The 26144-nt window shown below is 30.5% G+C and overlaps 4 protein-coding genes across 4 annotated transcripts; 1 reads left to right on the top strand and 3 right to left on the bottom strand.

Moving 5' to 3' along the window:
* Positions 1-801: 801 nt before the first annotated feature.
* Positions 802-3378, bottom strand: EIN_155650 (hypothetical protein; the record flags this gene model as incomplete). The annotated part of the gene is made up of 1 exon (XM_004258171.1): positions 802-3378. One exon carries the CDS (start codon positions 3376-3378, stop codon positions 802-804), a length of 2577 nt encoding a protein of 858 aa, XP_004258219.1.
* Positions 3379-4625: 1247 nt separating this feature from the next.
* On the top strand, positions 4626-8447 carry EIN_155660 (multidrug resistance-associated protein, putative; the record flags this gene model as incomplete). Its single annotated transcript, XM_004258172.1, has 1 exon — positions 4626-8447. One exon carries the CDS (start codon positions 4626-4628, stop codon positions 8445-8447), a length of 3822 nt encoding a protein of 1273 aa, XP_004258220.1.
* A 106-nt stretch (positions 8448-8553) lies between these two features.
* Positions 8554-15492, bottom strand: EIN_155670 (hypothetical protein; the record flags this gene model as incomplete). Its single annotated transcript, XM_004258173.1, has 1 exon — positions 8554-15492. The coding sequence occupies one exon, from the start codon at positions 15490-15492 to the stop codon at positions 8554-8556; it is 6939 nt and encodes a 2312-aa protein (XP_004258221.1).
* Positions 15493-15656: 164 nt separating this feature from the next.
* EIN_155680 (hypothetical protein) lies at positions 15657-26048 on the bottom strand (the record flags this gene model as incomplete). The annotated part of the gene is made up of 1 exon (XM_004258174.1): positions 15657-26048. The coding sequence occupies one exon, from the start codon at positions 26046-26048 to the stop codon at positions 15657-15659; it is 10392 nt and encodes a 3463-aa protein (XP_004258222.1).
* Between the last annotated feature and the right edge of the window lie 96 nt (positions 26049-26144).

Genomic DNA, 26144 nt, shown 5'->3' on the forward strand with positions numbered 1-26144 from the left:
TTGTATTGTTTTTTTATAGTTGAAAATGAATGGAACCATTAGTATTAGGAAGTATTATCTTTAACTTGTGGAAAAAAATGTGGTGGGGTTTGATTATGTTATCATTTTTTATTATTTATTAATAATTTAAAAGTTATTGATTGATAGTTTTTTTTGTTTGATTGTATTTTTTATTAAATATCGTTAATATTTGTTTTTTAAAAACACAATTATTTTTTTACAACACCTTTAAAAATCAACAAAAACATAACTTTATTGAACAATAATAAACATTAGTAAAAATTAACTATTTAAATTATTATATTTTTATATATATATTTTTTTGCTTTTTGTTTAATTTTTAATAATATTTTTATTTCTTCCAAATTACATTATTTAACCAATTTTTAATATTTTAATTATTAACTCTAGTATTAGTTGTTTTATTAAAAAATAATTTAATGTTTCACACAAAAAAATATTTTATTTAATTTGAATTTTTACTTAAATGAACTAGATTTAATAATAATTAATTTTATGAACATTCAAATGTTATTACTTGAATAATAATATATTATAATATTATAATATAATAACAATAATGATAGTTGAGATTACAACAAATAAATAACAACATTTCTACTAATTATTTTTGGAAAAAACGTTGTTATTTTAATTTTGTAAAACTAAATAAATTGTTATAACCAAAATAAAAAGAACATTTCAAACTTCATTGTTAATAACAAATGTATGAAACATTTGTTTGTTCCAAACAACACGTAAAATCACTGTTTTAATTAACAGAAATAAAGAAATATAACATTAGAGTCTTGTCTCAAGCTCTACTTGATCAAAACAATTTTTTTCATCTTTTTGAAATACTTTACTTCTGTTTATAACAACAGAAAAAGCACTATTGTGTTCACTCTCTCTGAACACAATATTATCAAAGTCGTCTCTATTACTACTACTACTTTGCACGACATATGAGTTAAACAATAAAACCCTTTCTCCAAAGAACTTTTCATCGCTTTTCCTAACAATACAGAACACGACATCATCTTCATTGAGTAAATAGTCTGCTTGTGTTAGTATATGATACCTTTCGTTCAATCTTTTCAATACACCAATGCACTTAATTTCATTCTCAAGTAAAAATTCAAATAAAAGTCCAAAGAGTGTACCAGAGACTTCCTTTTTCATTCGAATGCTTTTGATTACAATGCTACTCTTAAAAGAAGAAAAATCCCTCCACACCACTTCGTTGTGTTTGTACTCCACTAGATTACAAATAACTTCCGCAATGTATTTGTCACTGTATGGCGTCCCACTTTCTTTGATAAATCGCTCGTTCTCTATTTTGTCAATTTCACAAATTATTCGAATGTCCTTCACCCTTTCACCACGACTCTTTTTGACTTCTTTTTCTTGTTTAAGAAGTCCGTTAAGTATTGTATAGATGACAACAACGTTAGTGTCATCTTTCCCATTTTTGTCGGAGCAAAAGATACAAATGCCAGTTGCTGCAAAGACACGCACTCTCGTGTAGAATGATATCTCATGTAAATTACCTTGTACAATGTACAAGTTATCAATAAGCGATAAATCCCTCCAGTCTGCAGACACCTCTTTCAAGCCGTGAATACATATGACTATCGGCACACCACTTTTTTCTCTAAATGTCGACAAAATGGAAGAGACCCCTCGATGATATCCGATTATTAATTTATGTTTCTTTCCTTTAAAATTTTCCACTAGAACAGTTGAAAGCTTCTTTTTCTTGTTATGCACAATTTTTGGTTGTAAAATAGGTGTTTGTGTATCAGATAATATGTCGACCATTTTCCCATTTTTTTGTTCTTTGATATGATGATATGTTTTCTCGTCTGATATAACAAAGAGTATATCACCACGTTGGAGTATTTTTGTTGGAGAACAGTACTCAACTTCATTGTCATGTTCGACACCAACTAATATACAATTGAAGTGTTCGACCAACTCAAGACTGATTTGATTGTATGACATCCCAACGAAAGAGTTTGGGACTTCTAAATTTCTCAGCACATTAGTCTCTGGACTTCTTGTTTTGATCGAGAAGAGTGATCGTAAAACGTCAAAGGAGTGTGGACAAAGTAACTCACATGCAAGTAAGAGTCTGAACTGTTCTTTACATAAACAGACTGCATTGTGTTCCACAAACAAATTGAATAAGTCCATTGTATTTAATAACACATATATCTGACATGTTGAGTTTTGTAACAACGTTTTAAATCGTATAAACGTCAGCTCTTCGTTCTTGTCGGAAGTCAGTATTATTGCACTTGCATATTCAGTAGACGTTTGAGTAACATCAAATTCATTTTGTGCATCACCTTTATAAGTGAATCTGTTGTACTTTCTTTTTGACATGATGTTATCCTGCACGTTGGGTAGCAACACTACCAAATCTCTTTTTATTTTAGGCACAAAAGAATGCAACATATCACCACTTCCAGTATACAACACATGATTCTTGCAGTTACTCAATTTGTCTTGGTCCTTCATTTTCAAGGCGTTAATGATCTTTGATAATCGCATTGGGAAGTAAAGAAAGAACGCAAGGATATACAAACAACAGAAGATCCTGCCCAAGTCTGAATCAGGATACATATCCCCAAACCCCACTGTTACAACAGTAACAACCACAAAGTAAAAACAGTTGTGGAATCGATGAAATTTCGACTCGACTTTAAACCCTTCAAGAATTCTAAATATAGAAGCTGAAAGGAACAACACAGAAAAGGTTGTGACAAAAGTTGTGATAATGGTCTCAGTAATTAAAAACTTCTTTTTGTTCTCTCCTATCCAGAAGTACATTAATGCCTCGGAAAATAAACAGTCGACATATATGATTCTGAGAAAACAGAGTGAATGGATGTGCGTGTGACCTTTCCAATGTTCAAATATCGTTGTTTTTGTCACCACAAAGTATATCAATGGGATGAATGTAATCGTTAAAATTAATAATGAAATGGGAAGCATGAATCTTCGGACGTGTAAATTCACAACAAATTCGTAGAACCAAGAGAGTAAGAGATACACATTCACTCCAAATTCAATATAAAGTAACACGTACAAATGAGATGGAGTGTCCAAATAACTATCTACAACGTTCAAAAAACACAGTGACAAGTTCATTATAATATCAACAACTATAACTACACCAGTGATATACGACTTTCGAAGCCAAAGAATGAATGAACGAATAATTTCAATTTTCTTCTTCTTTAATTTAATGGAGTTCATTTGTCGTTTGCGATAATTCTCTACGCTTGAGAACCGACTTTTGTTCAAAAAATCAGAAGGGTACATTGTGTTACTTTTGTACAGCTTTTCATGATCCTTCTCGTCTTTATCCATTTTAATTTGCTGTGTTACAGTTGATCCAAAAATGTCTTTTCTTCTGTCAGTACAAAACAAAACAAATAACTTAACATCAGTAATGAACTATAAATAGTGAATAACTCAAACTAATTTATAGTTCTTTTTGTATAGTATATCTTCTATAAAAAAGTGAAAATGGTTTTTAAAAACCCTTATTAATTAATAGTATAAAAATAGTTAAATGTATAATATAATAATCAGTGGTATTTAAATAGTAAAAACTCGATATTACAATAACAACAAACTTCTCTAGCCCGATAGACGCACTAGGTTAAATTGTTGCTTAGATAATGCACTTTAACACAACCGTTATAACCTATATGATGGTTCTTGGAAATTTGCAAAAGTTATCAATAATATGTCATATTAGTTTATATATAATTTAAAATACATAATCAACAAATTTATTGATTATAGTTTTTTCATTATAATAATATGGTTTTTTAAAATATACTATAAATTTTAGTAAATTTATTAATAAATATATAAAAACATAAATTTTTGTTTTTATTTAAATTTACATTTTATAAATTATAATATTTATTATTTATAAATATATTAATTAATTAACTATTTTACATTATTATATATTTTAGTTAATTCTATAATATTCTTTTATAAATTTGTTATATTTTTAAAATATTTTTTAAATTATAATAAATCTATTTTATTATTATAGTTCGGTTAGTTAGAATATAGTTCGTTAGCTAACTATAGTTCAGTTCAAAAACTAGGTAAATTGTTAACTAACTATATAGTATTTAGGTTACTTCTCATAAAGTGCCTAAAAAGAAGATGCCAGAGGTAAATTTTAGTTTTGAATAAATACTTAAAAATTTGTTTGTATAAACTAGTAAAATAGTAAATAAACCATTTCTATAATAAATAAAATTATAATTAATTATTTTACTATTATTTAATTATCCAATTAATTAATAATAAATTAATAATCAACTATGACATATACTATTTTTTTCCAACAAACTGCATAGAGGTCAAAAGAACGAGCGTTACACAATTGGGTGACTTTCACTGGTTTTGTTGTTGCACATTTCTGTTGAGTGTCCCACCACGGCCACTTCTATTACTCTGACAAACACGTATCGAGGCCCCAATTTCCCGACATAAGAGCAGAATATTTAAATTGTTAATTAGACGTCTCGCTTCATGACACCAAATCGTCGAATAAAAACACTGCATTGGCACTTCACGACAGAAGAATAATGAACAACAACAAAGAATATAATCTATACGACACGTTAAGTGAAATGCAAGTGATTGATGTCGACGAGAGTTACAAGGCAACAGAAGACGAGCCGATATACAAAGAACACCCACACTTCTGGGACATTCTATTTATGCAACGTGCTCCTCAATACATTCAAAAGGGTCGGAAAGGGAGTTTAGAAGTCTCTGATTTAGGTATGCTTCCTTCCACTCTCGACGTCGAGAAGTCGTTCACTCAAATGATATCATCGTGGAAAACAGAAACAACAAAACACCCCACAAACCCTTCCCTCTTTCGTTCTTTAATTCGAGTTGAATGGAAGTCGTTTCTCTTCTGTTATTTGTTTTTGTTAATATCTCAGTTAGGTACTTTATTGATCCCACTTGTCATTCAATTTCTTATCAAGTGGGTCCAAAGCACCACCTTCGAAATCTATGTAGGAATTCTCTTTCTCTTAGGTATCACTATCATTCAAATACTCACTTCATTTGGTGCTCAATTGTCAGTCAAGTGGATTTTTGTGTTATCTCTCCGTCTTCGCAATTCGATCATCTCGATGATCTATTACAAAGCCTTGCGGTTGAACGTATTAGACATCGAAGACACGGGAAGATTAGTCAACTTAATGTCCAACGACTCGATGTTATTTGTGGAACAACTCCCACAAGTACTTTCCGGTTCGGTAGCTCCCGTCTTGTTTCTCGTGTTATGTGCAATTCTATTTGGGTATGTCCGCCTTTGGGCCTTCATCCCCATCATCCTCTGTCTTCTCTTTGTATTCGCCAATTTACTTTCAAGTCAAGTGATTGGGTACTTCTATAATAAGAGTCAAAGGCGAATAGACAAGCGTCTGGGCTTCTTCAGTGAAATCCTCAAAAACGTCAAATTTGTGAAGTACAATGCATGGGAGAATGCAATGGAAAAGAAACTCGTGGCATTGCGAAGAAGCGAGTTGCTTTCGATCTTTGGGACATTATGTGGACGATCCTCTGTAGTCACTTTAATGCTGGAACTCTCTCCGTTTCTTGCTTTTGCGTTGTTTCTGTCTTTCATTATAACAAAGAAGACTTTGGACGTGAGCGAAGTCTTTTCGTTGATTTGTTACTTTAATTGCATTCGATACCCATTCATGAATTTCGGCTATTTCGTCGCAGCTGTTTTGACCTTTAAAATAGCAATCAAACGACTTCAGAAGTATTTCATGATGCCAGAGCTCCACCCCAGTGACGAGAATTCGTCTTTTATTAATACAGTTGCAGTAGATTTTGACAATGTCGAGTATCACTTTCCAGATGGTCAAACGGCGTTTAGTTGTGACAAATTAGAAATAGAAAAAGGGGAATTAGTCTGTGTGTTAGGAAGTGTTGGGTCCGGAAAGACTTCATTTTTATTGTCTTTACTTGGAGAACTCGATAAAACAAGTGGAAAGTCACAAACACGAGGACAAGTGACTTATGCAAGTCAAACGGCTTGGCTGATGAACACAACCATTCGAGAAAACATATGCTTCACTAAACAATACGACAAACAGAAGTTTGAGAAGGCGTGCGACTGCGCTTGTTTAAAACACGACTTAGAAATTTTGCAAGGAGGCGATTTATATGAGATTTCAGAAAGAGGAGCTAACTTATCTGGAGGTCAGCGGCAAAGAGTGTCTCTTGCCAGACTTTTCTACAACTCCGGAGATGTCGTACTTTTGGATGACCCTCTCAGTGCAGTTGACTTTGAGGTTGGGAGTTACATATTTGAAAAAGGTATAGAAGATTACTTAGACCATAAGACACGAATAATAGTGACAAATCAGACGTATTTTATTGATAAAGCTGACAGGATTATAGTCATTAACAACAAGAAAATGGTGTTTAATGGATCGATTGATGAATTAAGAAACAGCGATTTAGCTGAAGCCGAAGTTGTTAAGAGTGTCACCAAAAACAAAGAAACGTGCAAGAAGAAAAGTATTATAACAAAGCCACAAGACGTTTCAGCCACACAAACTGAAGAAGAGAAGCGCGAAATAGGTGGAGTTTCCTTTAAAACGTATTTAGAGTACTTTGTGTCTGGTGGATTTGTACTCTTCACGTTTGTCTTTTTAACGTCGCTCATTCGGTGTGGGTTCAGACTGTGTTATTTCATCTTTTTGATACAATGGACGAACACAATTAACACTACTCTTCCACAAGGAGAGGTTATTTGGTTTTATTTGAACTCGATATCTATTGGTGCTGGCATTGTCGCGACTTATTTCTCGATGATTTCAATTTCAATATTTGGTTTGGTGTCTTCCAAAGTTCTCCACTGGAAGATGGTGAGAAATTTGATGAGGACGTCGTTGTCTTATTTTGATGTTACACCGCTTGGGAGACTTTTGAATTACTTTTCGCGCGACTTGCGATTTGTCGACTTCAATTTGCCGGTCCAATATGAAATGTTTATTGGACAGGGGTGTGAGATTCTCTCTTGTTTTATAGTCATTTGTGTCTGTTCTTACTATCTCGTCATTGTCGTTGTATTCTCGATTATTGTGTTCTTAATATTTCACACGTACTTTGTGCGCTCTTCAATTGAGATGCAAAGAATAGAAGGCATATCTCGATCCCCTATATTCATTCACTTTGACCAGACCTTAAGTGGTTTGACTACTGTAAGAAACTATAAAGCACAAGACACGTTCATTCAGTCGATTAACAAGAAGTTGAAAAACAACACATTGGCGTATTACACTTTACAAATGGCAATTTCGTGGTACTCCCAACGCCTCGACTGGCTTGGGATCTTTGTATCAATGTGCACTCTTATAGTGATCGTCGTCTTAAAAATTCAAAATGACATCCAAACGGGTGCTGCTGGTGTCGCGTTAATGAACGTGGCACTTTTAGGTACGCTCGTCTCTCGATTTTCTCAAAACATATTACAAGTCGACATCACAATGCAGTCTGTCGAGCGACTTTTGACACTAAAAGACATATCAGAGGAAGAGCCCAAATCCAAAACACTTCGTTATCAAGAAATTAAACCAAATTGGCCATCCAATGGATCAATCGAGTTTCGCAATTATGGGTTCAGATATCGAGACACTTTACCACCAGTGTTACAGGCTGTTTCCGCTCGTATCCAACCCAAAGAAAAAATTGGGGTTGTGGGGCGTACGGGGAGTGGTAAATCGACATTGATGGCTGGGATATTTAGAATTAATGAAGCGCTTGAGGGGAGTATTGTTATCGACAATGTCGATGTATCGGAGGTACCTCTTCACACACTACGGAAGCGTGTTTGTATATTACCGCAAGAAGCCACGATGTTCAGCGGTACCATTCGTGATAATATGGATCCAGAAAACACCAAAACTGAGGATGAAATTACTCGTGTGTTAAAGTTGGTGAACATTGACAAACCACTCGACTATCTCGTCACTGAAAATGGTGAGAACTTTTCTTTAGGCGAAAGACAGATGATTTGCATCGCGCGTGCGTTATTAAGAGGAGCAAAGATCTTAATAATGGACGAAGCTACAGCATCAATAGACATACAGACAGACATATTGATACAAGAAATGGTCCGAAAGAACTTTGTTGATTGTACAGTACTAACTATTGCTCATAGACTTCATACCATTATGGATTCCAATCGAGTCATGGTATTCGATAGTGGCAAATTAGTTGAAATGGGAACGCCTCTCGACTTATACAACATCAAGGAGTCTATTTTCCACAACTTAGTGAAGAAGTCTGGGTGTGAAAATGAACTCATTCAATTAGCCAAAGGTGAGAAGTCGATCGCAGAGACTTTAAAAAGCACAAAACAAGAAGAAAAATGATTAATACAAAATACATTGTTTTTAATATGATTTTACGTTAATTAATAAAATATAATAAAATATAATAAAATATAATAAATTAACATAGTGTTACATATTCGCCTTGTTATTTGAGTCCATATTCACTTTTCAGTGCAGCAATTTCAGCACGCGCATTATCGTACTTCGCACTGAGGATCGCAGTCTCACGTTTGATATTTCTCATTCCCTCCTCTGATCTCTGTTTGAAGAGTGCATTGCATTCAACCATTGTTTTAATTTCCAACAAAAGCCCTTGGTTTCTGTGTTGAATTTCATGGTAAGACACATAGACCATTTGCATTGTGTGTTGTAAAAACTCGATACGTCTTGCACTTGTGAGTTGTTTGATTTTATTTGTTTCTATAATGTTTTCTAATTCTTTTTGTGTTGTTCTTAAGTGTTCAATTTCTTTTGTATTTGTTTCCATCTTCAATTCTAAAACACTTTTTTCATCGAAAACTTTTGTCAAGTCATCATAGAGATGCTTTGATTTGTCTTTCTCTTGAGATAAATCCATTTCAAGTAACGTCTTTTGATCATTTACTTCGTCCATTCGTTTTTTAATCGCATCAAATTGTTTAATTGTCGTTTCAAGTTCACGTTCCTTCTCTTTCACTTCTTTTTCTAATTGATTTACTACCTCCTCATGCGTTGTCATTTCATTTTGAAGTTTCAATTTCTCTTCTTTTGTCTTTTCTAACTCGTTGTTGAGAAAGGTGTTGTCACTCTTTCTTTGTTCTATTTCGGCGTTCAAATTCTCAAATTGATTTTGAATTGTTTTGAGCTTCACTGAAGCTTCTTGAAGTTGGTCATCTTTTTGAGTGACGTACATTGTAAGTCGGTCTTTTTCATTGATCATCTTAATGAACTTCTCTTTCATTTTGTTTGAATTGTTCGTTTCATTCTGGACTTCCTCTTCGAGTGTTTTGATTTTCTTTTCCATTGTGTTGTTTTGGTTGATCATTTCATTAATTTGATTCATCGTTTTGTCCAATTCACAATCTTTTATTTTGATTTCGTTCTTCAACTTCAAATTCTCTTCTTTTTGTTCATCATTTTCTTTTGTTAATTCATCGATGTGTTCTTTTGAAGTGTTAAATTCTTGTTGTATCGTTTTCTTTTCTTCGTTTGTTATTTTAAGTTTATTTGTCATCTTCTCAATTTCTTCAGTCTTTCTTTTGCTTTCTTGTTCCATTTGAATAAATCTTTCGTCTTTCTCTTCTTTTGTATTGTAAAGTTGTTGATTCAGTTGTTTGATTTTCTCTTCAAATTCTTTCTTCTCTTTGTCACTTTCTTCAATCTTTTGAGTTGCCTTTTTCAACTCGCCTTCTTTTTCTTCAATAAGTTTCTCTTGTTGTGCTGTCTTTTCTTTTTGTGTGTTTAATTCACATTCTACTTTCATTTTTTCATCATTTGTTTTTGTCAGTTGTTCTTCCATGTTTTTGATATTACTTTGCATTTCATTTTGTGTTGTTTCTGCTTCTTTCAGTTTCTGTTCTTGTGAATTGAAAGTGGTTTTCAGTTCATCATTCTCGTTCTTTGCGTTTTCCAAAATTTCATTGATTTCTTTTTCTTTCTCTTTTTGAGCTGCTATATTCATTTCCAATTTCTGTTCAACTTCTTCTTTTTGTTTTTTAGTTGTTTCAATTATGTCGTCTTTGTCTTTGAATTTGTTTTCTAATTCATCTTTCTCTTGTTTTGTATTGTTGAGTTGTTCTTCTTGTTGTTTGATTTTCTTTTCAACTTCTTCTTTTTGTTTTGTTGTCTCTTCAAGTTGTTGATTCACTTTCTCCAGATTGTCATTTTTGTCTTTCAGTTCATTTTGCAATTGTTTTGTTGTTTTATTTTGATTTTCAATTGTTTTTTCCAACTCAACTTTCTCATTTATTGTTAATTTGAGTTTTTCAATGATCTTTTCTTTCTCCTTTTCTACACTGTCAAGTTTTTTGGTTATCTTTTCTTTCTCTTCTTCGAGTTGTTTGGATTTATCTTCTGCTTCTTTCTCAATTTTTCCAATCTTTTTAGTCGCCACATTTAATTCATCGTCTTTCTTTTTCAATTCACTTTCAATTTTAACTTTTTCTTCTTCTGTAGTTTTGAGTTGATTAACAACTTTTTCTTTTTCTTCTTTGATATTATCCAATTCTTCATTTAATTTGTTATTTTTCTCTTCTTCTGTTTTAACTGTGTTCATCATATCTTCTACTTTCTTCTCTCCTTCTTCTTTTTGTTTATTAACCTCTTCTTTTGTTGTGTCAAGTTCATTTGCAATCTTCTTGTTTTCTTCATTCAGTGTTTTGATTTGCTCTTCTATTTCTGTTTTCTGTTTGTTAATTTTATCTTTCTGTTCATTGATATTCGTTAATTTACCATTGAGTTGATTTATAGTTTCTTGTTTTGTCTTTGCATCACTTTCAATCATTTTAATTTGTTCATCTTTTATTTTAATTTCATTTTCAAATTTATTTTTCTCTTTCTTTGTTGCGTTAAGTTCTTTTGTTATTTTATCTTTTTCGGCTTCGAGTTGTTTGGCTTTATCTTCATTTCCTTTTAATGCTATTTCTAGTTCATTATTTTTGTTTGTCATCCTTTCCAAATTTTCATTCATTTCTTTTTCTTTTTCTTGTTGAGCTGCTACAATTGTCTCTATTCTCTTTTCAGTCTCTTCATTTTGATTTTCAATTGTTTTCTCCAAATCAACTTTCTCATTTGTTGTTGTCTTGAGTTTTTGAGTGATGTTTTCATTCCTTTCTTTTGTCTTTTCCAACTCGTCTGACAATGTTTTGTTGTTATTTTCAAGTTGTTCTTTTACAGTGTTGAATTTGTTATTTGTATCTTCAAGTTGTTTTGCAGTTTCATTCAACTCGTTTTCTTTTTCTTTCATTTGATTTTCTATTTCTTCTTTGAGTTTTATCTTTGTGTCAAGTTCTTTTTGTATCGTGTCTTTCTCTTCTTTTATTTGTTTTAATCCAGTTTTTATTATTTGATTTTCATTCTCAATTCGACTATTTTCACTTCTCGTTTTGATCAGTTCATCATTAATTGTCTTGTTTTTTTCTATTTCAGTTTGTATTTCTTCTTCAAGTTGTTTATTTTTCTCTTTGTATGTGCAGTTTTGTTTTTCAATCTTTTCCAGTTGTTGTAATGTACCTTTCAAATTTTCTTCTTTTTCTTTTAATACGATTTTTATTTTATCTTTTTCTGTATTAGTGTCATCCAATAGTTTCTTTGTTTGGTCTTTCTCGCTATTTGTTTTTTCCAAGTTTTCTAAAAGTTCTTTGAATTCGTCATTTCTTTTTACCAATTGTGTTTTTAATTCATTTGCATATTGTTCAGATTCACTTTTTATTTTTTGAGCGTCACAAAGTTGTTTTGACATCCCTTCCATTTCAATTATATTAGTTTCAAGTTGCGTTTCAAATTGTTCATTCTTCTCTCTTGTTTGTAGTAATTCTGTTTTTATATTCTCAATTGAGCTCTGTAATTCAATTCTCTCTTTGTTACCAAATTCAATTTGTTTATCCTTTTCGTTCTTTTCTTGGAGGAGTGGACCATATAATTCATTCAATCGTTTCAATTCATTTTCCATTTGTTTAACATTTTCTCGTTCATTTATAACATCACTTTCAAGTGATTTCGCTTTATTTACATTTTCTTGATTTTGTTTGTTGAGTTGTATAAATGCATTTCCCTTTTCTGTTAATTCACTTTCTGTTAATTTCATATTTTTCATTTTCTCTTCCATTTCTTGTATCATTTCTGTTGCCTTTTTCAGATCGTCTTCTTTTTCTTTGTTTGTTTTTTCCTCTTTTTCCAATTTTTCTATGAGTTGTACATTTTCATTTTTAATATTTTCTGTTTCTTTGTTTGCAATCTCAACTTTTTCTTTTTGTTCTTTCAATTCATTTTCTATTTCATCTTTCTCTTCTTTTGTATTGTAAAGTTGTTGATTCACTTTCTCCAAATTGTTTTGTAATTGAGTTGTTGTTTTATTTTGATTTTCAATTGTTTTTTCCAACTCAATTTTTTCATTTAATGCTGCCTTGTATTGTTGAGTAACATTTTCTTTCTCTTTTTCTACACTGTCATGTTTTTTGGTTATCTTTTCTTTCTCTTCTTCGTATTGTTTGGATTTATCTTCTGCTTCTTTCTTTTCTTTCTCAATTTCTTCAATCCTCTGAGTTGAAACATTTAATTCATCTTCGCGTTCTTTGATTATTTTCTCTTGTTTGTTTGATTTTTCCTTTTGTGTATTCAATTCACTTTTAAGTTGAACAATCTCTCCTTCTGTATTTTTGAGTTTTCCTGCAATTTTTTCGTTTTCTTGTTTTTGTGTATTTAACAATTGAGTTACATTTTCTTTCTCTTCTTCTGTAGTTTCGAGTTTTCGTTCAATTTTGACTATTTCATCTTTTGTTTTGTTCAGTTCTTTTGTTATATTTTCCTTTTCTTGATTGACACTGTTCAATTCATTTGTCATCTTCTCAATTTCATCATTCTTATTTTTGTTCTCTTCTTCTATTTTAATTATTCTTTCGTCTCTCTCTTTCTTTGCTTTCTCATCTTCTTCTAATTTCTCTTTAAGTTCTTTCAAATGTTTTTCCTTTTCTTGAATATCCTTTGTACAAACAACAATTTCTTCTTTCTTTTCTTTCAACTCATTTTCAAGTGTTTCAGTCTTTTTGTTGAGACCCGATATGACACTTCGATTATTCTGTTCACTTTTTTCCACCAATTCTTTCATCTCGCCAATTTCATGTTTTGTTTTGTTCAGTTCTTCTTTTGTTTGAATTAATTCTGCATTTGCCTTCGACAATTCTTCTGCAAATTCGTTGGTCTCGTTTTTAGTTTTTTCCAACTCATCGTTCACATTTGTATTTGTTTGTTCCAAGTTTTGGATGTTCTTAACAAACCCTTCGTTTATACTTTTAATTTCTTCCAATTGTCTTTCTAATTCACTTTTATCTTTCTCAACATTTTCAAGTGTGTTTTCTACATCCTTCTTTTCTTTCATTATCATTTCATTGTTTTGATTCATTACCACAACTTTTTCATTCAATAAGTTACACTCCTTTTGCAATTGTTCGTTGTTTTCATTCTTCTTTGCAATTTCCTCGTTACTCCTCTTCTCTTTTTCTCTCATCGCGTTTTGTGTTTCCTCCAGTGTTTTCGTCAATTCAGAATTTTTGTTTTGTTCTTCCAAAAGTTGTGAATTTGTTATTTCATTTTTAGCCATCACTTCATCCATTTTATGTTCAATGCCATCTCTTTCTTCTTTCATTGCTTTGAGTTCATTTTTTACATTTTCCTTCTCTCTTTTTGTCTTGTCCAACTCTTCATTTAAGTTTGTTGTGTTATCTCTTTCACCCAACAAATCGCTCTCAACCTTCTCTTTGTTTTTTTGTACTCTTTTAAGTTCTTCCTCATTTTTTATTTTCTCTTGTTGTGTCTTATCCAGTTGTGAACAAATAGTTTCATTCTTCTGCAAAAGTTCTTTCTTTTCCTTTTCAATATTTTTAATTTGTGTATTCTTAACAACCAAAGTCCCTTCAATCGCCTTCTTTTCATTTTCAATTTGTTCGTTCAATTTATTCAAATCAGTAATTTTGTCGAATTGTGTGTGGTTATCTTTCTCAAGTTTTTTGATGTTCTCTTCAAGACTTTCTTTTTGTTTTGTCAAGTTTTTGTTCTCTTCTACCAACTCGTCTATTTTAGTATTATTTACCAACTCTTTTTTATTCATCTCTTCAACTTTTTCTGTTGCTGCTTTGAGTTGGCACACCAAATCTTGATTCTTGTTTTCAATGTTTTTGTTCTGTTCACAAAGGTTTTTCAAGTCTTCTGTTAACTTGGTTTCTGAGGTCTTTATTTTTTCCATGGTTTGTACAAGTTTTTCATTTTCTGATTGTGATTGTTTCAACTGTTCTTTTGCTTTATCACTTTCTTCTTTAGTGTTCGTTTGTTCCTCATTTAAATTGTTCTTTTCCATTTTTAAGTTATCAAATTGGCGTTGCAACTCTCTTTGTTCGTCTTCGGTGTGTTTTAATTGCGACTCAGTTTCTCTTAAAGTGTCTTCAACTTTTTTCTTTTCGATTTCAACTTGTTCTTTCAATTTCTTCATTTCTTCATTTTCTTTTTGAAGGGTGTTAAGTTGAGTGTTGAGTTCTTGAATTTCTGTCTCTTGCTTTTCATTCTTTGCTTTCAACGAGTAAAGTTCATTCATCAATTTACCATTCGTTTCTTTCTCATTTGACAATTCTCCACTCGTTTTGTCTCTTTCAATTTTGACCAAATTAAGTTGTTCTTCAATTTTTGATTTGTCGTCTTTTGTCTGAGTAAGATCGGATTCCAACACATGAATAATTTCTTTAAGTTTGACAATTTCATTCTGAAGATCCTTTTGTGCCTTTTCATTGTTTTCCAACTGATTGTTTGTTAATGCCAAAATCGCTTCAATTTCATTCTTCTTATTTTCACCATCCACTTGCTCTCTTTGCAACAATTCAATTTGTTCTTTCTGTCTTTGAGTTTCATTTTCCAATTTTTGTGTTTGTGTCATCAATTCATTCTTTTCCTTTTCTGTCACTTCTTTTGCACTCTTTAAACTTTCGTTTTCATCATCCAATTTCTGTGTTATTTCTTTTTCGGTATAGAGTCGTGTTTGCAGCTCTTTGTTTTGTGATTCAAAAGATACTTTTTGCCGAGTCACTTCTTCAAGTTGCTTTGTTAATTCGGTGATACGTTTCTCTTTTTCATTAGTATCATTCTCAAGTGTGTTGTTGAGCACTTTTTGAGCTTCCAAATCGTCACACAGTTTTTTCTCTGATAATTTAGAATTTGCAAATTGTTCTTCTAATTTCATTTTCTCTTCTTTTGTTGTATCAAGTTCGGAAGTAACACCTTCAATTTTGGACTTCAGTCCGTTGTATTGTGTTTGGAGCTCCTTTTGCGATTTATCATAATCTTGAAGTTGTATATTTTTAGCTTTCAGTGTGTCTTCCATAACTCGATAATCGTTTTCCATTTGTTCTTTTGATTTCTTCAAATTTTCAATTTGTTCAGTTGTTAAACTTTCAAGTTTCTTGTTGTTTTCCTTTTGTGTGTCAATCTCTCTTTTTAATTCAATTTCAACTTCTTTGGCATTTTTCAATTCACATTCTACTTTCATTTTTTCATCATTTGTTTTTGTCAGTTGTTCTTCCATGTTTTGATATTACTTTGCATTTCATTTTGTGTTGTTTCTGCTTCTTTCAGTTTCTGTTCTTGTGAATTGAAAGTGGTTTTCAGTTCATCATTCTCGTTCTTTGCGTTTTCCAATTTTTCATTGATTTCTTTTTCTTTGTCTTTTTGAGTTGCAATAACTGTTTCCAATTTCTGTTCAGCTTCTTCTTTTTGTTTTTTAGTTGTTTCAATTATGTCATTTTTGTCTTTCAGTTCATTTTGCAGTTGTAATGTTGTCTTATTTTGATTTTCAATTGTTTTTTCCAACTCAACTTTCTCATTTGTTGTTAATTTGAGCTGTTCAACGATCTTTTTATTTTCTTCTTTTGTCTTTTCCAACTCGTCTGACAATGTTTTCTTGTTATTTTCAATTTGTTCTTTTTCATCTTGAAGTTTTGTAAGATCAGTTTGTAATGTATTTACTTTCTCTTCCAAATTATTCTTTAACAATTTGATGTTTTCAATTATCTCATGTGCTTCTTTCTTTTCTTTCTCAATTTCTTCAATCTTTTTAGTCGCAATTTTGAATTCGTCTTCTTTTGTTTTTAGTGCCATCTCTTGTTGTGTTGTATTTTCTTTCTGCAAAGCCATTTCTTTTTCAATTTTGTCTTTCTCATCTTCTGTAGTTATGAGTTGATGAGCAACTTTGTCTTTTTCGTTTTGACATTTTTCCAACTCTTCATTTAGTTTCTTTGTTTTCTCTTGTTCTGTTTTGATTGTGTTCATCATACTTTCTTCTTTCTTTTCAACTTCTTGTTTAGTCGCAACAATTTCATTTGCAATCTTTTTGTTTTCTTCACTCATTGTCTTAATTTGCTCTTCGACTTTGGTTTTCTCATTTAGTAATTTGTCAATTTCACCTTTGACTTTCTCATTGTCATTTTGGAGTTGTTTTGAAATCTCTTTCTCTTTCATCAAATCAAATTGGAGTGTTTGATTTTTGTCTTCAATTTCTCTTTTTTGGTTTTCAGTGTCTCCAAGTTGTTGAGTTACATTTCTTAATTTCTCATTCAACTCGTCTTGAGATTTTTGTTGAGAACGTTCAACTGTTTCATTTTCTTGTTTCAATGCAATCACTTCATTTTGAAATTTTGTTATTTCACCAACTCGGTCTTCTATTACCAATTGAAAACGTTTTGACTCTTCACTTGCATTTTTGGTGTTTTCATCAATTTGTTTCCTCAACTCATCATTTTCAACTTTCTCTTTTATTATTATTTCTTCTTGTGTTTTAAGTTTAGTGTCATCAGCGTCGATGGTTGATTTGAGTGTGTTATTTTCTTTTATAAGTTCTTCGACTTGAATTGCATTGTTTTTCTTTTCATCTTCATTTGATTTAATGAGTTGTTCCTTTTCTAATGTACTTGTTTTTTCCAAATCGTTGAGTTTTAATTGTAGTTTGTTTATTTCATTGTTGAGTTCATCTTCCTTTGTATTAGTAAGTTTGATTTGTTCATCGAGTTCATTTTTCAGTTTGTTGTTAATTGTGTTCAATTGATCTATTTTGTTTTTGTTGATTTGTTCGTTGTGTTGATATTGATCAATTTGTTTCTCATTTTCAGCTATTTTGGTGTTGAGTGTGATGATTTTTTCTTTGTGTTCTTTCATCTCGTCTGCATTCAATTTTGCAATCTCTTCATATTTTGCGTTTTGTTTGTTGAGTGTTTCATTGTTTGCTTTTTCATGATCAATTTGTTGTTGCATTTTGTCAATTTCCTCTTTGTTCTTTGTGTTGTTATCGTTGTGTTGTTGTTGTTCTTTCTGTAACTCCTCTTCAAGTTCGGCTATTGTTGTTTTCATACAATCACATTCAGCACTAAACTTTTCTTTTTGTTCTTTCAATTCGTGTTCAATTTTATCTTTCGCTTCTTTTGTTTTGTTAAGTTGTTCATTGATATTTTCTTTTTCTTCGTTTGTTGTTTTCAATTGATTTGCAACTTTGTCTTTTTCTTCTTTTGTATTCTCAAGTTCTTGTTGTATTTTGTCTTTCTCTTCTTCAATTGTTTTGATTTTCTCTTCAAATTCTTTCTTGATTTTCTCATTTTCTTCAATCTTTTGAGTTGCCTTTTTCAACTCGCCTTCTTTTTCTTCAATAAGTTTCTCTTGTTGTGCTGTCTTTTCTTTTTGTGTGTTTAATTCGCCTTCTACTTTCATTTTCTCATCATTTGTTTTTGTCAGTTGTTCTTCCATGTTTTTGATGTTATTTTGCATTTTCTCTTTTTCATTTGTCATCTTTTCCAATTTTTCATTCATTTGTTTTTCCTTTTGTTGTTGAGTTGCTATAATTTCTTCCACTTTTTTATCATTTTCTTCCTTTTGTTTTGTTGTCTCTTCAAGTTGTTGATTCACTTTCTCCAAATTGTTTTGTAATTGAGTTGTTGTTTTATTTTGATTTTCAATTGTTTTTTCCAAATCAACTTTCTCATTTGTTGTTAATTTGAGTTTTTCAGTGATCTTTTCTTTCTCTTTTTCTACACTGTCAAGTTTTTTGGTTATCTTTTCTTTCTCTTCTTCGAGTTGTTCTATTTTCTCGTGTGCTTCTTTCTTTTCTTTCTCAATTTTTCCAATCTTTTTAGTCGCCACATTTAATTCATCGTCTTTCTTTTTCAATTCACTTTCAATTTTATTTTTCTCTTCTTCTGTAGTTTTGAGTTGATTAGCAACTTTGTCTTTATCATTTTGACTCTTTTTCAATTCTTCATTTAATTTGTTATTTTTCTCTTGTTCTGTTTTGACAATGTTCATCATACTTTCTTCTTTCTTTTCTGCTTCTTTCTTTTGTTTTTTAAATTCTTCTTTTGTTGTGTCAAGTTCATATACAATATTCTTATTTTCTTCACTCATTGTCTTAAGTTTCTCTTCTATTTCTGTTTTCTGTTTGTCAATTTCTTCTTTCTGTTGTTCAGTGTTTGTTAATTTTTCACTAAGTTGATTTATAGTTTCTTGTTTTGTCTTTGCATCATTTTCAATCATAGCAAATTGTTCATCTTTTATTTTAATTTCGTTTTTCAACTTATTATTTTCTTCTCTTTGTTCTTCATTTTCCTTTCTTTTTGAATCCAGTTGTTGTTCAATTTTATTACAATCTTCCTTGGTCTTCACAAGTTCCTTTTTGAAAGTATTTTTATCAAATTCAATGGTTTTTATTTGCTCAACAATTTTATCCTTTTCATTTTTTGTCTCTTTCAATTGGTCTATCAAAAGTTTTTCATTTTGATGTTCTTTCGCAACTTCCTTTTCCAAATTTTCAATTTGTTTTGTTGTTTGAATATATTGGGATTCCTTTTCAATGAGTTGACCCCTCAGAACTTCTTTTTCTTTTTCCATTATTGTTAAATTCTCTTTCAGTTTGTTCGACTTTTCTTGTTCGGATTTAATATCGTCCTCCATTCTCTTCGACTTCTTTTCACTTTCTTCTTGTAACTTTTTATTTGTTTCCAATTCATTTAACCTTTCAACTAATTCACTTTCTTTCCTCTTTATTTCCGCATCTAAAATTTCAAGTTTTTCTTCGGACATTTTCTTTTCTTCTTTTGTTTTTTGAAGTTCTGCAATCAAAGTGTCTTCTCGAATTTGCGTCTCATGTCGTAACTTTTCAACACTCATAAGTTCGTTACTTTTTGTTCTTAAATCATCTTCAATTTGGTCTTTTTCACGTTTTAAGTTTGATACATCACAACACAATTGAGTGTTTTCATCTTTCAGTTTGCTTATGACATTAGTTTCTAATTCTTTTATTGTGTTCTCCACAGAAGCCTTCTGAGTTTTCAATTCATCAAGTTGTTTATTTAAGTTATCATTTGTATCGCAAGTTTCTTTCAATTTCGTTGTAATCGTTCTAATAGTATCTTCTTGTTCTTCAATTGATTTCAAATTCTTTTCTTTATCCTCATTAATTGCTACAATTTGTTGTCGCATTTGTTCCAATGTACTCTCCGTTGTTATTTTGTCAGCTTCGATTTTTTCTTTTTCCATGATTGTTTTTGATAACTCGTCTTTCAACTGATTTCCACTTAGTTGTTCATTCTTTAATTGTTCTTCCAAGTCTTTTGTTTTCTTGTCACATTCAGTCTTTTCTTGTTGCAATTCTTCGATTTGTTTTGTTGCTTTTTTCAATTCAAATTCGTTTTGTTTGTTGTCATTTTCTAATTTACCAAGTTGTGTATTTAATTCAGATACTTTTTCCAAAAGTTGTTTGGAATTATTCCTTTCATTTGTAAGATCTGTTTGTGTTGTGTTAACTTTTTCTTCTAAGCTATTCTTTTGTGATGTAATATCTTTTATTTTCTTCTCTCCTTCTTGTTTGGCTGTGACAAGTTCATTTGCAATCTTCTTATTTTCTTCGTTCATTGTCTTAAGTTTCTCTTCTATTTCTGTCTTCTGTTTGTTAATTTTATCTTTCTGTTCATTGATATTCGTTAATTTTTCATTGAGTTGATTTATAGTTTCTTGTTTTGTCTTTGCATCACTTTCAATCATTTCAAATTGTTCATCTTTTATTTTAATTTCGTTCTTTAACTTATTATTTTCTTCTTTTTGTTCTTCAACTTCTTTTCTTTTTGTATTCATTTCGTCGTCTAATTTCAATTTTTCTTCTTTTGTCTTGTTAAGTTCTTTTGTAATTTCTTCTTTTTCTTTTTCAAGAACTTTGTTTGTTTGTGTCGTTTTTGTGAGTTCTCCTTTCAAATCCTCTTCTGCTGTTTTCTTTTCATTTTTCATCTTTTCCAACTTTTCATTCAGTTGTATTTCCTTTTCTTGTTGAGTTGCGACAACTTCTTTGATCTTCTGTTCAATTTCTTCTTTTTGTTTTGTTGCCTCTTCAAGTTGTTGATTTATTGTTTTTTCCAACTCCACTTTTTCATTTGTTGTTAATTTGAGCTGTTCAACGATCTTTTCATTTTCTTCTTTTGTCTTTTCCAACTCGGTTTTTATTGTTTGATTTTCTTTTTCAATTTGACCTTTTTCGCTTCTAGTTTTGGCCAATTCATCGTTTATTCTTTCTTCTTTTTCTTTGTTTGTTTTCACTTCTTTTTCCAATTTTTCTATGAGTTGTATATTTTCGTTTTTAATATTTTCTGTTTCTTTGTTTGCAATCTCAACTTTTTCTTTTTCTTCTTTCAATTCGTTTTCTATTTCCTTTATCTTTTCTGTTGTATTATGAACTTGTTGGTCCACGTTTTCTTTTTCTTTTTTGATATCATTAAGTTCTTCTGTTATTTTTTCTTTTTCATTTTCGAGTGTTTGTGTTGTCAGTGTTGATTTTACAATTTGTTCATTTAATTGTTCTATTTTTTCTTGTGCTTCCTTTTCAATCTCTTCAATCTTTTTAGTCGCCATATCCAATTCATCTGTTTTCTTCTTCATTTTATTTTCAATTTTATCTTTTTCGTCTTTTGTTGTATTGAGTTCTTGTTGTATTTTTTCATTTTCTTGTTTTTGTGAATTCAACTTTTGAGTTATATATTCTTTCTCTTCTTCTGTAGTTTTAATTTGATTTGTAATTTTATCTTTTTCTTCTTTTATATTATTTAATTCTTCATTTAATTTGTTATTTTTCTCTTCTTCCGTTTTGATTGTGTTCATCATATCTTCTATTTGTTTATTAGCTTCTTTGTTTAATGTATTTGTTTCTTCGAGTTGTTTATTTATATTCTCCAATTGACTTTCTTTGTCTTTCAATTCATTTTGTAAATTTGTGGTTTTAGTTTTTTGATTTTCCAGTGTTTCTTCCAATGCTATTTTTTCTGATTTTGTTTTTTCAAATTCCTTTCGAGTTTCATCAAATCTTTTCGCCTCTTTATCAAACGCGTCTTCATTTAGCTTTTTGTCGTTTTCAATTTGTTCCTTTTCAAATTGAATTCGTTTCAATTGATTGTCCATTTGTTTCAAATTTTCGTTGATTGTTTCTTTTTGTTTTCTGATATCGTCTATTTGTTTTGTATTCTCTTCCTTTGTTGCCACAAGTTCTTTTGCAATTTTATGAGCCTTATCTTTCGCAAAATTTAATTCATTTTCCAATACAATTTTATCTTCTTTCATTTTTTCGAATGCGAAATTGACTTCATTTATTTTGTTATTCATTTCTTCTTTTTCCTTTACAACATTTTCAAAACGTGCTTCTGCGTCTGCCAATTTATTTTCTATTTGTTTTTTTTCATTCTCCAACTCATTCTTTTCGTTACTAATTTTTAATAATTGATCCTCAAATTGTTTAGACTTCTTTTGTTCAGTGAGTATAACAGTTTTTAATGTATCATTTTCTTTATTTTTATCGTTAAGTTGTTTATTCGCGTCATCTTGTTGTTTTGTGAGTACTTCTTCCAATGTTTTTATTTGTTTATTTGTATTTTCGACGACTTCATTCTTTTCATTTTTAAGTTTTTCCAATTCAGATAACGTGTTTGTTATATTCATTTTTAATTCATTATTTTCATTTTCAAAATTTTGTTTTTCATCAACAATTTTAGCCATCCGATTCTCTATTTTTATTTTTTTCTCATTCAAATTTGATTTGTCGGTGTTAGCATTTTCAAGTTGTTTTGTGATGTCATCTATTTGAATTTCTTTTTCTTTTAGTGTGTTTTCGAGTGTTGTGTTCTTTTCTGTTTGTGTTTGTAATTCTTTTGTGCCTTTCTCTTTTTCTTCATTTAAAATTTGAATTCGTTGTTCATTTTCATGATTTTGCAATTCAAGTTGAATTCTTTGTTTTTTTATAAATTGATTTTCTTTTTTAATTGTTTCTAATTTTTCGGTCAATTCTTTTGCTTTACTTTGTTCTTCTGAAAGTTGAATTGAAGTTGTTTTTTCTTTTTGTTCAGCTTCTTCTTTTTGTTTTTTAGTTGTTTCAATTATGTCATTTTTGTCTTTCAGTTCATTTTGCAGTTGTTTTGTTGTTTCTTTTTGATTTTCAATTGTTTTCTCCAAATCGATTTTCTCATTTGTTGTTGTTTGAAGTTTTTGAGTGATGTTTTCATTCTCTTCTTTTGTCTTTGCCAATTCATCCAAGAGTGTTTTGTTGTTATTTTCAAGTTGTTCTTTTACAGTGTTAAATTTGTTATTTGTATCTTCAAGTTGTTTTGCTGTTTCATTCAACTTATTTTCTTTTTCTTTCATTTTGTTTGTTATTTCTTCATTGAATTTCTTCGTTGTGTCAAGTTCTTTTTGTATCATGCCATTTTCTTCTTCAAGTTGTTCAATCTTCTCTTTCTTTTCTTTCTCACTTTCTTCAATCCTTTTCATTGCAATTATTAATTCATCTTCTTTTTCGTTGATTATTTTCTCTTGTTGTGTTGTTTTTTCCTTTTGTGTATTCAATTCACTTTCAATTTTGTCTTTCTCTTTTTCTGTAGTTTTGAGTTGATTAGTTATTTTGTTTTTTTCATTTTTTATATTATCCAATTCTTCATTTAATTTGTTATTTTTCTCTTGTTCTGTTTTGACAATGTTCATCATATCTTCTACTTTCTTCTCTGCTTCTTCTTTTTGTTTATTTGCCTCTTGTTTGGCTGTGACAAGTTCATTTGCAATCTTCTTATTTTCTTCGTTCATTGTCTTAAGTTTCTCTTCTATTTCTGTTTTCTGTTTGTCAATTTCTTCTTTCTGTTGTTCAGTGTTTGTTAATTTTTCATTGAGTTGATTTATAGTTTCTTGTTTTGTCTTTGCATCACTCTCAATGTTATTAAGTTGTTCATTCAGTTGTTTTGTTTTTAATTCAAATTCTTCTTTCTGTTTCTCGTTTTCTTTTCTTTTTGTATTCAATTCGTCTGTTATTTCATCAACACGTTTCTTTGTTGTCTTGAGTTCTGTTGTTATCTTATCTTTTTCGACTTCGAGATGTGTGACTTTTTCTTCATTTTCTTTCAATTCATTTACAATTTTCTCTTTTTCATTTGTCATCTTTTCCAAAATTTCATTGATTTCTTTTTCTTTCTCTTTTTGAGCTGCTATATTCATTTCCAATTTCTGTTCAACTTCTTCTTTTTGTTTTTTAGTTGTTTCAATTATGTCGTCTTTGTCTTTGAATTTGTTTTCTAATTCATCTTTCTCTTGTTTTGTATTGTTGAGTTGTTCTTCTTGTTGTTTGATTTTCTTTTCAACTTCTTCTTTTTGTTTTGTTGTCTCTTCAAGTTGTTGATTCACTTTCTCCAGATTGTCATTTTTGTCTTTCAGTTCATTTTGCAGTTGTTTTGTTGTTTCTTTTTGATTTTCAATTGTTTTCTCCAAATCAACTTTTTCATTTATTGTTAATTTGAGCTGTTCAACGATCTTTTTATTTTCTTCTTTTGTTGAATCAAGTTCTTCTGTTATTTTTTCTTTTTCATTTTCGAGTTTTTGTGTTGTCAGTGTTGATTTTGCAATTTGTTCTTCAAGTTGTTCAATCTTCTCTTTCTTTTCTTTCTCAATCTCTTCAATCTTTTCTGTTGTTGCATTTAATTTGTCTTCTTTTTCTTTTATTTGTTTTTCCAAATCATCTGTTTTCCTTTTAAATTTCTCTTCAATTTCTTTCTTCTCATTTGTAATTTTATCTTTTTCTTCTTTTATATTATCCAATTCTTCATTTAATTTGTTATTTTTTTCTTCTTCTGTTTTGATTGTGTTTATCATGTCTTCTATTTTCTTCTCTCCTTCTTGTTTATTTGTGTCAAGTTCATTTACAATCTTTTCTTTTTCAACTTCCAATAGTTTTAATTTCTCTTCTGTTTCTTTCTTTTCATTTTTGATTTCTTCCAACTTTTCATTGATTTGTTTTTCATTCCCTTGTTGAGTTGCTTCGATCGTTTCAACTTTCTTTTCGGCCTCTTCTTTCTGTTTTATTGTTTCTTCGATGATATCATCTTTGTCTTTCAGTTGATTTTGCAGTTGAGTTGTTGTTTCATTTTGTTGTTTAATTGTTTTCTCCAATTCAATTTTCTCATTTGTTGTTGTCTGAAGTTCTGTTGTTACTTTATCTTTTTCAGCTTCAAGTTGTTTCATTTTTTCTTCCACTTCTTTCTTTTCCTTTATTATTTCTTCCACTTTTTTATCATTTTCTTCCTTTTGTTTTGTTGTTTCTTCCAGTTGTTGAGTCACTTTCTCCAATTCACTTGTTTTTTCCTTTAAAGTCTTTTCCTTTTCAGCATTAAGTTGTGTGATTTCTTCCTTTAATTGTTTCACGAGATTATTGTTTTCATTTTCCACGTCACTTTTCTCTTTATTTTGATTATCGTTGATACGAATAATTCCCTCGCTTTTTATACTCTTTCCGATATTGAGTGGTAACGTAGCGTGTTTTACAAATAACGGATTTGTTTCCTTTGCCGTAGTCATATCCAATGATAAACTCATTGAACTTTCTGCTCTCTGCAGTCGTGGAGTTCTTCTTTTAGTAGCCAAAACTGGTGTTTTTTCTCCTGAGTTTTCTTTTGGAGAAGTTGACCCCGATCTTTCAAACGTGTTAATTCTATCGGAAATTGATTTTGTGTTGATAGTAATAGGTGGGACGTGTTTTGCGTCACTCATCTGTTTTTGTATATCGTTTAAGTCGAAAATCTGAGACTTCCGCCGTTCAATAGTTCTTCTTGGAATGACATTTTTGGGGTTTTCGATATTTGATTTTGACGACACGATATTTTTCGATGGTGAGAATTGCCGACTCTTTCTTTTCTCTTTGTTCACAACAACATTCAACTTTTTGAAAGTTTCTTCTTGCTTCAAGACCTCCTTTTCAAACTTCTTCAATTTAGTGAGTGTGGGGTCGTCATCTTTGTCACTTAAAGTTTCCATCTTTTCAAGTGCACTTGATGAGATATCGATATCATCCAAATTACTGAGTAAATCCTCGAGCCCTTCTAACATTCCGTCCATTTCTTTAGCTTCTTTTGGCTTGGTTTCGTCGTCGTCATTGGGCCAAATAACTTTCACATTTTTTACACAGTCCAGCATTCTTTGAAGGACATTTTTCACACGTTTCTTCAAAGAGACTTTTGCTGAAATTCTCTTGTTTTTTATCTCGTCGGCAATACGCTTTATTTCTAAGTTATCATCAAGCTTAGTCTCTTTCATGACACAAAAAGACAAATAGAAAAAGAGGCAGAAATCGTCGACTTTGTCGTCCGCAACGTAATTTTCATCAAGAAGTCTTGGGATGTTCAGAAGTTGATACCCAGCATCCAAACACAATTTAACGTTCTGAACGTGTTTTTCTGTGAATTTTGATACATCAACGGTATTTGGTCGTAAATAATTCATCAATTTCGCAAGAACGACACCATCGCACAACGACTTTTTAAGTACAAAATCAACGTCTGTACTATTCGTTCTCATTTTCACCCACTTCGTTAAGTCGGCCATTGGGATGTTACAGACTATATGTGATATCATTTCTTTCAAATTGATGTAATTTGTCATTAATAAGTAAATGTAAGAAATAAAACACGCTCAATATATTATTTTAGATGTAACGAATATAACACAATT

The sequence above is a fragment of the Entamoeba invadens genome (genome assembly GCF_000330505.1).
Source record: "Entamoeba invadens IP1 unplaced genomic scaffold scaff_1105074726367, whole genome shotgun sequence".
Lineage (NCBI taxonomy): Eukaryota > Evosea > Mastigamoebida > Endamoebidae > Entamoeba > Entamoeba invadens.